The following is a 15,180-nucleotide window of genomic DNA, read 5'->3' as shown; positions in this document are numbered from 1 at the left end:
ATAAAACTGCTTCGTCCTATTGACGAAGTGTGATCGTTGTTCTGTGCCCATTACCAAATCAAAAATTCGTTCGTGTTGGCGTAAATATATCTTCAGCCGACCATAGTACTATAGAAAATACTTCGGTGGGTATAGTAAATAACACACTACTCGGCCCTGAGAATTTGCATCACTAACATAAGATAAAAATCAGTCCATCAGTGTGAAGTCATTAGAGGTATTCCGGAGGTAAAACATCTCGGCACGATATTTAATCACATCTGTTGTCGTCTCTTCAATACTGCCATTAAACTTCAGCTATCAAGTTGAGTGTTTCATTGTCCCCTATTGTTGTCATCGATTCTGATGAATAAAATATAGCACCAGAGACTCAGCGATGCATCTGGTGTTTCTTACTGCTGATGCGACTATATTGTGTCAACACATTGAACTAGTTTCCAGTTCGATACCTAACCTTAAATTGATTTTCTTTGTTTTCAAGTCAATGTAATGAAACGTACGCCGGGCCTTTGTTTATATCGATGACATGGGCGAGACAAAAGATCCCTTTAAAACCGCCTTTACCCACAAAAGAAAAAACTTTGTTCAGCTTTCCACCCGGATAGCTTCTGTGTCTATTTTCACGTCTACATAAAACCTGGATGAATAAGTTCACCACGCATGCAGTGGACAGAAATAGTTCATTCCAAGCTTTCAATACGACCCAACCCAAGAATTGTTTTTTTCCTAGTGGTTCCAGATTTGATTACATATCAACACTGAAATGTACTGTCCCAGGCAACGCAATCCAACAGTCACCAACGAAACACAAAGTAGTTCAGTGACACCGTCTTAGCTTGTGCAATCCTTAATAACCAAAGTAATTCATTGGAACTATCCTAGGCGCGGGTGAATCTGCCAAACATTCGGGCAACTAGGGAAATAGACGCGAATCTAACGCGACCACAACTCGCCATTTTGTCTGTACATTGAGATTTAGATTTTAGCTGTTTCACTAGCGATCATGAGTTCCCCTATAGGCGCACAAACTTTGGCTTCTGTGTGCACGTGCATCACTTTCTGTTCGTGCGTAATGTGAAATTTCATTGTGATTAGATGTTGCGTTCAGATGCAACCCGATTATTACTGTACATCTCAACGATTGCTACATTCAAATCAATAGTTCCCTTACTTATTGGTAGTAGAAAACGTCAAGGCCAGAGACTAACCAGTCTCGATTATTTGACAAAACAGATTCCATTTAGTGTAAAGGGTAAAATAGTGATGAAAACTATGTATAACAGTCACAAACTGTATAAGATCGTGTAGCGTAGCGAAAAAAGGAAGTCATTAAGAAATGAAAAACAATTCTTGAATGTTTCCCTTGTAGGTCCTGTCTATAGGGGCTGCTATGTGAACATGTCATGTCAAATGTTTCCCTTGTAGGTCCTGTATATAGGGGCTGCTATGTAAACATGTCATGTCAAATGTTTCCCTTGTAGATCCTGTATATAGGGGCTGCTATGTGAACATGTAATGTCTAATGTTTCCCTTGAAGATCCTGTATATAGGGGCTGCTATGTGAACATGTAATGTCTAATGTTTCCCTTGTAGTCCTGTATATAGGGGCTGCTATGTGAACATGTAATGTCTAATGTTTCCCTTGTAGATCCTGTATGTAGGGGCTGCTATGTGAACATGTCATGTCAAATGTTTCCCTTGCAGGTCCTGTATATAGGGGCTGCTATGTGAACATGTAATGTCTAATGTTTCCCTTGTAGGTCCTGTATATAGGGGCTGCTATGTGAACATGTCATGTCAAATGTTTCCCTTGTAGGTCCTGTATATAGGGGTTGTTATGTAAACATGTCATGTCAAATGTTTCCCTTGTAGATCCTGTATATAGGGGCTGCTATGTGAACATGTCATGTCAAATGTTTCCCTTGTAGGTCCTGTATGTAGGGGCTGCTATGTGAACATGTAATGTCAAATGTTTCCCTTGTAGTTCTGTATGTAGGGGCTGCTATGTGAACATGTAATGTCTAATGTTTCCCTTGTAGATCCTGTATGTAGGGGCTGCTATGTGAACATGTAATGTCTGATGTTTCCCTTGTAGATCCTGTATGTAGGGGCTGCTATGTGAACATGTCATGTCAAATGTTTCCCTTGTAGATCCTGTATATAGGGGCTGCTATGTGAACATGTCATGTCAAATGTTTCCATTGTAGGTCCTGTATATAGGGTCTGCTATGGGAACATGTCAGGTCAAATGTTTCCCTTGTAGGTCCTGTATATAGGGGTTGTTATGTAAACATGTCATGTCAAATGTTTCCATTGTAGGTCCTGTATATAGGGGCTGCTATGTGAACATGTCATGTCAAATGTTTCCCTTGTAGGTCCTGTATATAGGGGCTGCTATGTGAACATGTAATGTCTAATGTTTCCCTTGTAGGTCCTGTATATAGGGGCTGCTATGTGAACATGTCATGTCTAATGTTTCCCTTGTAGATCCTGTATGTAGGGGCTGCTATGTAAACATTAAATGTCAAATGTTTCCCTTGTAGATCCTGTATATAGGGGCTGCTATGTGAACATATCATGTCAAATGTTTCCCTTGTAGGTCCTGTATATAGGGGCTGCTATGCGAACCTGTAATGTCTAATGTTTCCCTTGGAGGTCCTGTATATAGGGGCTGCTATGTGAACATGTCATGCCAAATGTTTCCCTTGTAGTCCTGTATATAGGGGCTGCTATGTGAACATGTCATGTCAAATGTTTCCATTGTAGGTCCTGTATATAGGGGCTGCTATGTGAACATGTAATGTCTAATGTTTCCCTTGTAGATCCTGTATATAGGGGCTGCTATGTGAACATGTAATGTCTAATGTTTCCCTTGTAGATCCTGTATGTAGGGGCTGCTATGTGAACATGTCATGTCAAATGTTTCCCTTGCAGGTCCTGTATATAGGGGCTGCTATGTGAACATGTCATGTCAAATGTTTCCCTTGTAGATCCTGTATATAGGGGCTGCTATGTGAACATGTAATGTCTAATGTTTCCCTTGCAGGTCCTGTATATAGGGGCTGCTATGTGAACATGTAATGTCAAATGCTTCCCTTGTAGATCCTGTATATAGGGGCTGCTATGTGAACATGTAATGTCTAATGTTTCCCTTGAAGATCCTGTATATAGGGGCTGCTATGTGAACATTTAATGTCAAATGTTTCCCTTGTAGTCCTGTATATAGGGGCTGCTATGTGAACATGTCATGTCAAATGTTTCCCTTGTAGATCCTGTATATAGGGGCTGCTATGTGAACATGTCATGTCAAATGTTTCCATTGTAGGTCCTGTATATAGGGGCTGCTATGGGAACATGTCAGGTCAAATGTTTCCCTTGTAGGTCCTGTATATAGGGGTTGTTATGTAAACATGTCATGTCAAATGTTTCCCTTGTAGGTCCTGTATATAGGGGCTGCTATGTGAACATGTCATGTCAAATGTTTCCCTTGTAGGTCCTGTATATAGGGGCTGCTACATTGATGACTCCAACAGAGTGCTTCCCCACGAACATCTCATTGACACGACCACTATGACCATTGAGTTGTGCAGGATTCACTGCACTGAGAAAGGCTACTCCTTCTTTGGACTGGAGGTAGGTGTTGGTATTTCAGTTGCATGAGGATATATATGTGTAGTTAATGTGGCAAATAAAGGCGAAAATCTGTTTACTTTGAATTAAGAAGAATAAATATTACAACGTAAAGAAAAGAATGGTACAGAAATATTAGTCACATGCTTTGTTTTTAAGGTGGGAGTAGAATGTTTATGCGGTCACACTATCACGAGTGGCTACACGAAGGTGCTTGACAACAAGTGCGACAGGCCCTGCGCAGCGGACCCTGCGAACACTTGTGGAGGGGAATGGAAGATCGCCATTTACGAAGTTGTGTGAGGATTTAGCGTCAATTCTTCATCAAACCCGTCTGGGTCGGTGTGGTAGCCTAGTGGTTAAAGTGTTCGTTCGTCACGCCGAAGGTCCTAGTTCGATTCCCCAGGGGTGCAATCTGTGAAGCCAATGATCGGAGTCTCGCAACGTGATATTGTTGTGATATTTCTAAAATCGGCGTAAAACCTCACTGAATCACTCACTCACTCACCCAAGAAGATACACAACTATTGTGTGGCTTACACATATGCCAAGGGATAGATGTCTGGAAAGGACATACCGCCTTAAAGTACTATGCATATAAAGATCACCACAGAATAGTTCATCAGTGTACATTGACGGTCGTTTTATGTTAGGAATTCTTTTGTGAAACTTGTTCAGATCTTGTCCTCTATGATACTGCGTAAATAGTTTTTATGTGAAGCCACATCCCTTACACTGTTGCTTGCGAAGGCAGGATGTACTCAACCGCTGCAGGCGGTGTTATATCGCTAACAATTATTACTAGTAGGGACCGGATGTACTCAACCGCTGCAGGCGGTGTTATATCGCTAACAATTATTACTAGTAAGGACCGGATGTACTCAACCGCTGCAGGCGGTGTTATATCGCTAACAATTATTACTAGTAAGGACCGGATGTACTCAAAAAGAGCAAATGCTGCTTGTGGTGAGGGCAGGATATACTCATCGACTGTAGCCTGTGTTTCACCCGAACATTGTTGCTTGTGAAACACGATATAGTCATCTACTGTACCCTCTGTTACCCCAAGATTGTGTCTTGTGAAACAAGATATAATCACCCCTTGTACCCTGTGTTAATCCTAACATTGTGTCTTGTGAAACAAGATATTCTTATCTGCTGTAGCCTGTGTCACACCCTAACATTGTTGCTTGTGAGGGCAGGATATACTTATTTACTGTACCCTGTGTCACACACTAACATTGTTGCTTGTGAGGGCAGGATATACTTATCTACTGTACCCTGTGTTTACACCCTAACATTGTTGCTTGTGACAAGACAAAACACAACCACTGTACCCTGTGTTACACCCTAACATTGTTGCTGGTGACAAGACAAAACACAACCACTGTACCCTGTGTTTACACCCTAACATTGTTGCTGGTGACAAGACAAACACAACCACTGTACCCTGTGTTTACACCCTAACATTGTTGCTGGTGACAAGACAAACACAACCACTGTACCCTGTGTTTACAGCCTAACATTGTTGCTGGTGACAAGACAAACACAACCACTGTACCCTGTGTTTACATCCTAACATTGTTGCTGGTGACAAGACAAAACACAACCACTGTACCCTGTGTTTACATCCTAACATTGTTGCTGGTGACAAGACAAACACAACCACTGTACCCTGTGTTTACATCCTAACATTGTTGCTGGTGACAAGACAAACACAACCACTGTACCCTGTGTTTACAGCCTAACATTGTTGCTGGTGACAAGACAAACACAACCACTGTACCCTGTGTTTACACACTAACATTGTTGCTGGTGACAAGACAAACACAACCACTGTACCCTGTGTTTACATCCTAACATTGTTGCTGGTGACAAGACAAACACAACCACTGTACCCTGTGTTTACATCCTAACATTGTTGCTGGTGACAAGACAAACACAACCACTGTACCCTGTGTTTACATCCTAACATTGTTGCTGGTGACAAGACAAAACACAACCACTGTACCCTGTGTTTACACCCTAACATTGTTGCTTGTGACAACACAAACACAACCACTGTACCCTGTGTTTACATCCTAACATTGCTGCTGGTGACAAGACAAACACAACCACAGTACCCTGTGTTAAACCCTAACATTGTTGCTGGTGACAAGACAAACACAACCACAGTACCCTGTGTTTCACCCTAACATTGTTGCTGGTGACAAGACAAACACAACCACTGTACCCTGTGTTTACATCCTAACATTGTTGCTGGTGACAAGACAAACACAACCACTGTACCCTGTGTTTACATCCTAACATTGTTGCTGGTGACAAGACAAAACACAACCGCTGTACCCTGTGTTTACACCCTAACATTGTTGCTTGTGACAACACAAACACAACCACTGTACCCTGTGTTTACATCCTAACATTGCTGCTGGTGACAAGACAAACACAACCACAGTACCCTGTGTTAAACCCTAACATTGTTGCTGGTGACAAGACAAACACAACCACAGTACCCTGTGTTTCACCCTAACAGTGTTGCTGGTGCCTTAATTACTTGTAAAGGCGTGACGTAATCCTCCACTGTTCCCCGTGTTGTACACGCTGCATTGTGCTTTGCGCTGTGATGTTTCATTCAAGTTTTTTTGACGCATTATTGAACACAATTTTAATATCCATAATGTTATTTCTCGTCTTTTTCCTTGACAAACGCATATATCATTGTCAGATTACTTATTAAGAGCAATATTCCGGCTTAACATTTTGCGCCTATCGTTAATGATTTTGCTATATATGTGAATATACATCGGAACACTGCTCACAATAGAGCGCGTAACATGCATACACATTCTTATCTTCTACAAATTTACACGTTTTAGTTGTCTTCTACACATTTACACGTTTTAGTTGTCTTCTACAAATTTACACGTTTTAGTTGTCTTCTACAAATTTACACGTTTTAGTTGTCTTCTACAAATTTACACGTTTTAGTTGTCTTCTACAAATTTACACGTTTTAGTTGTCATCTACAAATTTACACGTTTTAGTTGTCATCTACAAATTTACACGTTTTAGTTGTCTTCTACAAATTTACACGTTTTAGTTGTCCTCTACAAATTTACACGTTTTAGTTGTCCTCTACAAATTTACACGTTTTAGTTGTCATCTACAAATTTACACATTTTAGTTGTCATCTACAAATTTACACGTTTTAGTTGTCTTCTACAAATTTACACGTTTTAGTTGTCCTCTACAAATTTACACGTTTTAGTTGTCCTCTACAAATTTACACGTTTTAGTTGTCTTCTACAAATTTACACGTTTTAGTTGTCCTCTACAAATTTACACGTTTTAGTTGTCTTCTACAAATTTACACGTTTTAGTTGTCTTCTACAAATTTACACGTTTTAGTTGTCTTCTGTAAGTCAAAGAGACCCAAACAGTACGTTGATACAAAGTGTTGGGCAATATAGGTAAAGAAACTAATATCTCGGTTCATGGAGCGTAGGTCATCATTTCATTTTCTTATTCTCATCTGATATCACCTTTCTATGAACCATTTCTAAAATTGGATTATAAATAATATGTAACACTTGTCCAGATATTATTATTGTCGAGCATTTGCTAAGGATGTTTGTCTGTACTCGGTGGCGGGTAGTAACGGATTCTAACGGCGAATAGGTGATGTGACAAGGTGTTTTACGTCGCGTCCAAGATCATTGCACTTATATGCAGGTGTGTGTGAGTGTGTGCTTGTGTGCGTGCGTGCGTTCGTGTGTGCGTGCGTGCGTGCGTGCGTGCGTGTGTGTGTGTGTGTGGCTGCTTGTACCAGTTCGGACTGATACCGATTTTATAGTGCTAGCCCACTGATATACTATTCCTTAGTTTAACATGAATACTCAACTCAGAATATAACAGTCACACAATATACTGACTCCGAGACGAGCAGTCCTAGTTTTAGCCCCTGAATGCTGATCGCCAGGCTGGGAAACAACAAGTACCATCTTTTAACGTCTTATGACGCGGCCGGGGATCGAACCCCGGACCTTCCGCTCTCATGCACGCTCTACCACCAGACCACGGAGGCTGTCCTAACGGCGTTAGGTAAATCAGCTACGCCTCCTGTTAATAATCGAGTCTGGACCGGACAATCTGGTGACTGAAAGCATCAGCAACTTCCCACACCGGCGGATCAAGTCATGACAAGCCGATCCTCATTCATCCACACTGCGACATCCATTGGATTCTGGGTAACTATTCTTACAACATGACGTGTCTATTCCCAAACTGAAACGCAAAGGTTAACCCCATTGCCTGTTAGTACAGATACACATCGTAACATCACCTTGTATAATGATATATGCATAGCAGTATATGTATACACAAGCAGCCTCTAGCTTCTATTCCTTTGGTCAGACAGGAATCAGTGTGCATCACCGATCACCGATCTGATACGGTTACCGAAAGAACAAGAAATCCCCCCTGTGAAATATATGGGCGAAACAAACACAGGACACATATGTTTAAATTTGTATTAAGCTATACTGAACATTTTAAAGACATGTTAATATTCTTCATATAGTATTCCTGTTTGATGGTGACATAAATCGCGAGTAAACCGAAATGATTAAATTATTACTGGTATTTCCATAATGTTACAACAATTTTCAGTACCCAAATGAATAAAACTATCGTTAAATAAGACGTTGTTTGATCAAACTTCCAAAACTATTGTTGGTGGGCATGTGGGATTTCCCAACGCATTAGTCGCTTAACGGATGTCTGATGAAATTCCCCTATTTTGACTGGTACCATATGTTCCCGTGATTCTTCAAGTAAACAATTGAATAACTTTGCATGTGTTTGTGACGAGTTCCACCGGTAGGGCCAGTGTTATGTGTTAGCAATATTAGTGCCAGCAGAAACTGTTTGAAACTGCGTTTGTACAAATTTACAGCGAGTGATTGAAGTACCAGTAAAATGTCGACCGAGGGCTGTCAATGGCAGGGAGTGAATAGAGTTATCCGCACCTGGTTGTTTACAAACATGACAGGCTTTATCCTTTGAGAAGTTTCACGATGGAACAGCTTCTAGATGGATGGATTCACCCATGCTATAGAAGAGTGACAAGAGGGCGAATCGAGACATTTTTCGACCTGACCTGTCTTATCCACATGTCAAGTACGGATTTCCTGCCACACCAACGCTATTTGATGCAAGAACGGAAACAGACCTGTTTCAAGAGATTCGACAATGACAATGACTGAACACTCGTGAGTGAACTTACATTAATTCTAGGGCCCCTTACTTATATGATACATTGCATTGCCTGTTTGATTGTAAACCTATCACTGTTGACTATATGTTGATACTGTGTGGTCATTTACAGATTTCACAGTTCAGTTCGTGTGGCGCAGTCGTCTAAGGCGCCGCGATTCGTTGTGCAGAGTTGCGTCCCTTGGGCACGCAAGAAACCTGTTATTGTGGGTTCGAATCCCGGTTCGCCCCGATTATGTTCCTTGGCTTATCAGCACAATAGCCGTGCTCGTGGGTTTCTGAAACCTGCATAACTTGCTTTCCTCCCACATTAAGCTGACACGCCGTGATATAACTGGAATACTATTAAAATCGGCGTTAAACCAAACTCACTAACTCACTCACAATTTAGTTCCGTACATATCATCATTATTTGATAGAGTTTCATAAATACGTGCTTATGATATCGTCGGAATTGAACAACAGACTTTTACAGACCATCTATATAGTGGGCATCTCCCATCAACTTATATATCAACGTATATTCGCTCACGCGTGCGTGCATGCGTGTAGGCGTGCATACGTGCGTGTGTGTGTGCTTGCCTGCCTATCGGTTGAAATACCATATCCTACTATAACATTTACTTGACTCAGAGCCCAAAGTCCTTGTTTTACCCCCTAATCCCGATCACCAAGCATGGTAACAACATGTAACATCTTTTAACGTATTTGGTATCAAGCGGCCGGGGACGAACACTAACTTTAAAGCAGAGGATGATAGATACTGTACAATGCCGAGTCGTCTTCAGCTCAAACAAAGCGGTATTCAGACATATCAGGGCGGATACGTTGGCATATGATTTTGTGCCAGTAGGTTCACTTCAACCTACATAATCAGGTTATTGTTAAACCTACTGCAGTTTAGGGCTGTTCTCTAGGGTTATATAAAGTGTCAATAACACTGACACCGTCAACAAAGTTTGACTGTAACGGGAGTAGGTCAAGTTATGCCAGGTCGGTTTGGAGAGACAGGCACGCTAACAATGTAAACTAGTGGGCAAAAAGTATATACACATTTGGGTTGGTCAATAAAATGAAAACAAAGAAGAAAATGTTAATCAATGATGGTGTATTTGCTAATAGGGTCACATGCGATAGTCCATGCACAATTTCAGTGCGACACTCAAATGAGGTGACGGGTACATGACGTGTACATGAACATGGGGGTAGGCAGATAACAGTTCACGGGAATGACCAGAGTCAACTAGGTACTGTCTTGATAAGTTGATAAGTTTGTGGTCTTTAACGGATACCTGGTACAGTCAGTAACGAGTATGACCACCGTGAGCACCAATGCACGTCCAGACTCGCCGCCTCATTGATGTTGTCAGCCGCCTGATGACGTAATCAGGAATCCGATTCCATTCAGTTCCTTAAGCGTCGTCAAGCTGTTTCTGGTTTGCTGGTGGGTGTGGACGTCTTTGGATCTGACGCTTCAGATGATCTCAAAAATGTTCAGTTTGATTCTAGTCAGGTGAGAGTGCTGGCCACGGAAGAACGTTGACGTTGTTCGTGTTTAAGAGGTCCTGGGGGAGCCTTGCAGAGTGTTGTCTAGCGTTGTCATGCTGCAGGAGTGTTTCCTGTTGTTGTTGGCGAAGGAATGGAAGCACCACGGGTTGATGAACATCATCTCTGCACCACTGGCCGTTGAGGTTGTGACGGATGATGACAAGTCTCGTCCGCTGGTTGCCACAAATTCCACCCAAAACCATCACACCACCTCCACCTTAAGGGTGAACTTCTTGAATGCAGCCTGGCATCAAACGTTCTACCCTGCGACGGTATACCATCATTGTAAAACAGCTAAAACCTGCTTTCGTCAGAGAAAAGCACTCTCTGCAAGTCCTGGCCCGCTGCAGTCTTCGACATCGATGTTTCCGGGTCAATGCCATTCAATGACGGGTTACCTGCGTAACGTAGACGTCGTAGCACCGTGCGTCGACTTATACCGTGTCCTTACGCCGTTGCTGCTGTTTCGTGACGAACCTGTTGCGCAGATGGTACGTGCACAAGTGCCGATCTTCCTGTTGCGTTGTCGCTCGTGGTCTGCCCGATCTTGGCCTTTCTTGTGTCCTGCAAGTCTGTCTGAAGCGTTGAAACAGTCTGACGACCGTCGCCCGTATGCAGTTTGGTTTCTTGCAATTAGGGTGTGGTTGACTGCCATCTGCTCCTGATACATGCATGCAGCTTCAAAATGAGAAAAATACTGTTACTTAATAAAGTTTGTTGAGAAAAAAAACCAGTTAAAAATCTGTAACCCCGACAAAGGAAGAGGTCATGTTGATTTCCTGGAAACGATTTAAGTGAGTTCAATAAGTGCAATTATATATGTACGTAACAGGTTACGATGAAAATAAATATTTATATATAAAGTGTCTTTGAAACTTTTTTTTCGAAAAACCGTATTTAGTAACAAGATACAATTATTTTGAATCAGTCAAGGAATGAATTAATTATCCATGTTTGTTATGTTTTTCATTTCCTCTAACCTATTAACCCATATGTAATTACGCATTCCGACAAAGTACCATTTAAAGGCATTTTTGTTGTCATAGCGCTGAAGTACTCCGTTCCAAATTAAAATAAGAGGTTGCTTCACATTTTAAAAAGGTACGTTTATCTCCTGATGATCACATTTATCTATAGTAGCTGTTCATCAAATTTTTATTGCACAATTATCACAAGTTATTGCTATATCCAGTTATATAGATAATCCTGTGAAATATTATATATATGACGGCATTATTCACTATCATGGCCTTTGAAAATCGAGTGTAGGTGTTATGATAAGATAATACACGTAGATGTACTTGCATGTATCTATCTAACATAAGCCTTAATGATAAAACCGTGATGTTTTCAGAATAATATTTAACCATTATCATTTACGGATGTTACCTTGAAATGATATTATATCTTATTTTCTAAGACTAATGGTAGTGAGTGAGTATTTTTTACGCCGATTTTAGTAATATTCCACCAATATCGCAGCGGTGAAGCCAAGAAATAAGCTTCACAAATTTAACCCATGTGGGGATCGAACTCTGGTCTTCGACGTGACTAGCGAACGTTTTAACCACTAGGCTACCCTAGACTGATGGCAAGTGCAGCTGATCATGATAGTTCGGACCGGACAGATAGACCTTCTAACTTTGTATTACTGTTACGGTCCGCCCCGATTATGTTTCTAGGTAAGTCAGCACCATACCTGTGCTCGTGGGTTTCACCGAAGTGGTAAACGTCCGAGACCTGCATCACTTCGGGCTTTCCTCCCACATTAAGCTGACACGCCGTGATATAACTGGAATAAAGTTAAAAGCGGCGTTAAACCCAACTCACTCACTCACACTACTGTTACGAGTGAGTTATTTTAAAACCACCTGACACATACATCCAACTCCCAAATAACTAAAATAATGTAACTAAATATTTATGTATTAATTCCACAAAAATATTATTTCAGTGTTGCATTTAAAGGTTGAAGCCTTCTCACACAAGGAGGCATTTAAGATCAAGACACTGATAAGGAGAATGGAATGTTCAACATCATGAGAAAGGTATTGATATATCAGATTGTGAATTTCAGTTGTGCCACAAATGGAATGTGTACAATTAACCTTACAATCAATTATATGTTCTCATGTTCAGGCTTGTAAATGTTTGTTTGTTGTTTAACGCCGCACTCAACAAGATTCCAGCTATATGACGGCGGTCTGTAAATAATTGAGTCTGGACCAGACAATCCAGTGATTGACATCATGAGCATCGATCCACGCAATTGGGATACGATGACATGCATAAACCAAGTCAGCGAGTATGACCACCCGATCCCGTTAGTCGCCTCTTACGACAAGCACAGTCGCCTTCTACGGCAAGCATGGGTTGCTGAAGACCTATCCTAACCGATTTGGATGCATCAGTGTCCAAAATGATAATTATAAGGATGTTTCAGCTTATATTTAATGCAGCGTGGCGAATGAATGCAGTTTAGTACACACACGTATTTGTAAAGATATCTAGGTCTAGACCTACATTGGCTCCCGCGGCTGTGTCCCTTCAAAGCATATTTTATGGCACTATTTCTATCAGGAACTTTTCGTTTCAAACTAAACACGATTGTACGATCAGATCACTCAAACGGATACAAATCATACGACATGGAAGCGATTGATTTGGGGGCGGTCAAAAGCGCCATGCTAGCAACCGCCAGGTGCTGAGATGTGTTTCCAATTGTTTCATTATCACCATACATTAAAACTGGAAACTATATCTTCCAAGTTTTGAAATTCCCTGTTGTTTGCGAGTATCTCCTACTTTTATATTACCGATGTGACTCTAGATTTTATCTAATTGGTCGGGATACAAAGAGGGACCCTGGAATAAGATAGGTGACAAGCTTGTGAGGTAAGGGGTGTTCGCTCAATAGACTTAATGAAAAAAACTTGAGGGGCTGCGGGTGTAGTTACAGGGTTAAAGAAATATGAAATTTGTTGGAATACACTTGTAAAAGGAGTGAGTAAGTGAGTTGGATTCAACGCCGCATTGTACAGTATTACAGATATATCACGGCGTGCCAACTCAACTTTGGAGGGAAGCCCGAAGTGATGCAGGTCTCAGACGTATGCATCTTTTGTGAAACCCACGTGCACGAGTATGGCTGACAAACGTAAAACATAATCAGGGCAAACTGGGTTTCGAACACTCGCAGAAATAAGAACGTATCGCCAGGTCTTCTTGTTTAATAAATGAACTACGATGTTGACCTTGGTACTCATGTGTCCCTTCTTGGTGAATCTACATTGGGCAGTTTCTATTTGAGAGAGAACTACTGAAAGGTACACAGATCACGTTAAAGGTTGAATATTTTAAGTCAAGCTGATTAATATTTCACACGGAAAGTATTCTGCTAGTCTCACCTTTCATCTACGTCATTGTCGGAAAGAAAACCTTTCTTTCTTGGAGGAGCACAGTTATTTCCCTATTCGACAACAGCTATAGCTGCTGACTTGAGGCTGCTTGGTACGTATGTTGGTGATATCGCATTTACAAGATGACGGCCTTAAGCATGTGTACACTTACATTTGCATGATTTATATTTTATATTTTAGATAAGAACAGCAAAAGCCCATTGTCAACTTGCTAATTTGAAACGTGCCTTTTTAAAACAATGTGGCTGCTTTTGAGAATATGTCTGCCTTCATATGATTGAATATGCTTAAACCGAAACTCATTTGAATACAAAAAGTGGTAAAATGTAACACATGTTATACCTTGGATTACACTCTCTTTGTAAAGTATAAATTCTAGTACTAGCTGGTTGGTTGGTTGGTTTGTTGTTTTACGCCGCACTCAGCAATATTCCAGCTATAGACAAAAGGCAATTGTTGCAAGCGACTGGAGAGCGTACGCGCCGGAAGGTATAATCGCCTAAAATTCTGCCGCTAAAGGGCCTGTCACACCAGTTTAGGGTCGCCGGAGCTATACCGGGGGTAATTTGGCGATCGGTAATGCCTGAGTCACACATCCACCGATGCCGAGAAAGATTAGTTTACGATGCCCGAAAGGGCTGAAAATCGGCAAACTTGAGAGATATCCAACGGGGCGCCGGACGATCATCTGTGAGCATTGGCCATGTTTTTGACATCGGGAACACCTCGGTGGACACATCGGAAGAAAATAACTCGGACACCGGGAATGTTGACGTGCCTGTTCCGGAGTGTATATAATGGGCTGAATGGGATGAGCAGCTTAGACTGTCTTCAGGGTGCCTGTCCCTCCTCACCCACTGGCCTGGCTCCGTATGCAGTACGCTAGAGGCCAAAGCTCACTTTGCCTCCCCACTCTCCATCTCCGAAGTTTCAGACTCCACAAATTTACAAATGTGATGCAGTTCTTGCAGCAGTTTAGACGGCGAACACGAACTATGATCGGCAGGGCACTGAGCGGGAAACGAGCAGGAAACGGGCGGTGTTCATCCGGGCATCCCCGTCCGATTTGGTTTACATCGGACGGGCACCGTCCCGGTATCGGGAGATTACCGGCCGATTCCCGCCAGATGACCGGTCAGTCACTGGACGGTATAAGGCTACCATTTTGTCCTAAATCCATCGGACACCCGATATTTACCTCTCATCTTTGGTTTCATGACTACTGCACGATGTGTCACAGTAGGGGCAATAATCTGTGGCATGCCGGGGCATCGGTGAAACCCGGCCACTGATGCCCCTACACCGTCCG

The 15,180-nt window shown here is 41.8% G+C and overlaps 1 protein-coding gene across 1 annotated transcript in view; it reads left to right on the top strand.

Annotated features, from left to right (window-relative positions):
- LOC139457232 (uncharacterized) overlaps positions 1 to 4,057 on the top strand; it is a 15,904-nt gene extending 11,847 nt beyond the window's left edge. The window contains exons 4-5 of the mRNA XM_071238644.1: positions 3,494 to 3,633; positions 3,790 to 4,057. Coding sequence (XP_071094745.1) covers positions 3,494 to 3,633; positions 3,790 to 3,933 — 284 coding nt within the window. The 3' untranslated portion in view covers positions 3,934 to 4,057. The remainder of the gene's footprint in view (positions 1 to 3,493; positions 3,634 to 3,789) is intronic.
- The last annotated feature ends 11,123 nt before the right edge of the window (positions 4,058 to 15,180 follow it).

Source organism: Haliotis cracherodii, unplaced genomic scaffold, assembly GCF_022045235.1.
Source record: "Haliotis cracherodii isolate W230 unplaced genomic scaffold, xgHalCrac1.p SCAF_12, whole genome shotgun sequence".
NCBI classification, from domain to species: Eukaryota; Metazoa; Mollusca; class Gastropoda; order Lepetellida; family Haliotidae; genus Haliotis; species Haliotis cracherodii.
The sequence above is the reverse complement of the archived record's forward strand: the minus strand, read 5'-3'. Positions and strand labels throughout refer to the sequence as shown.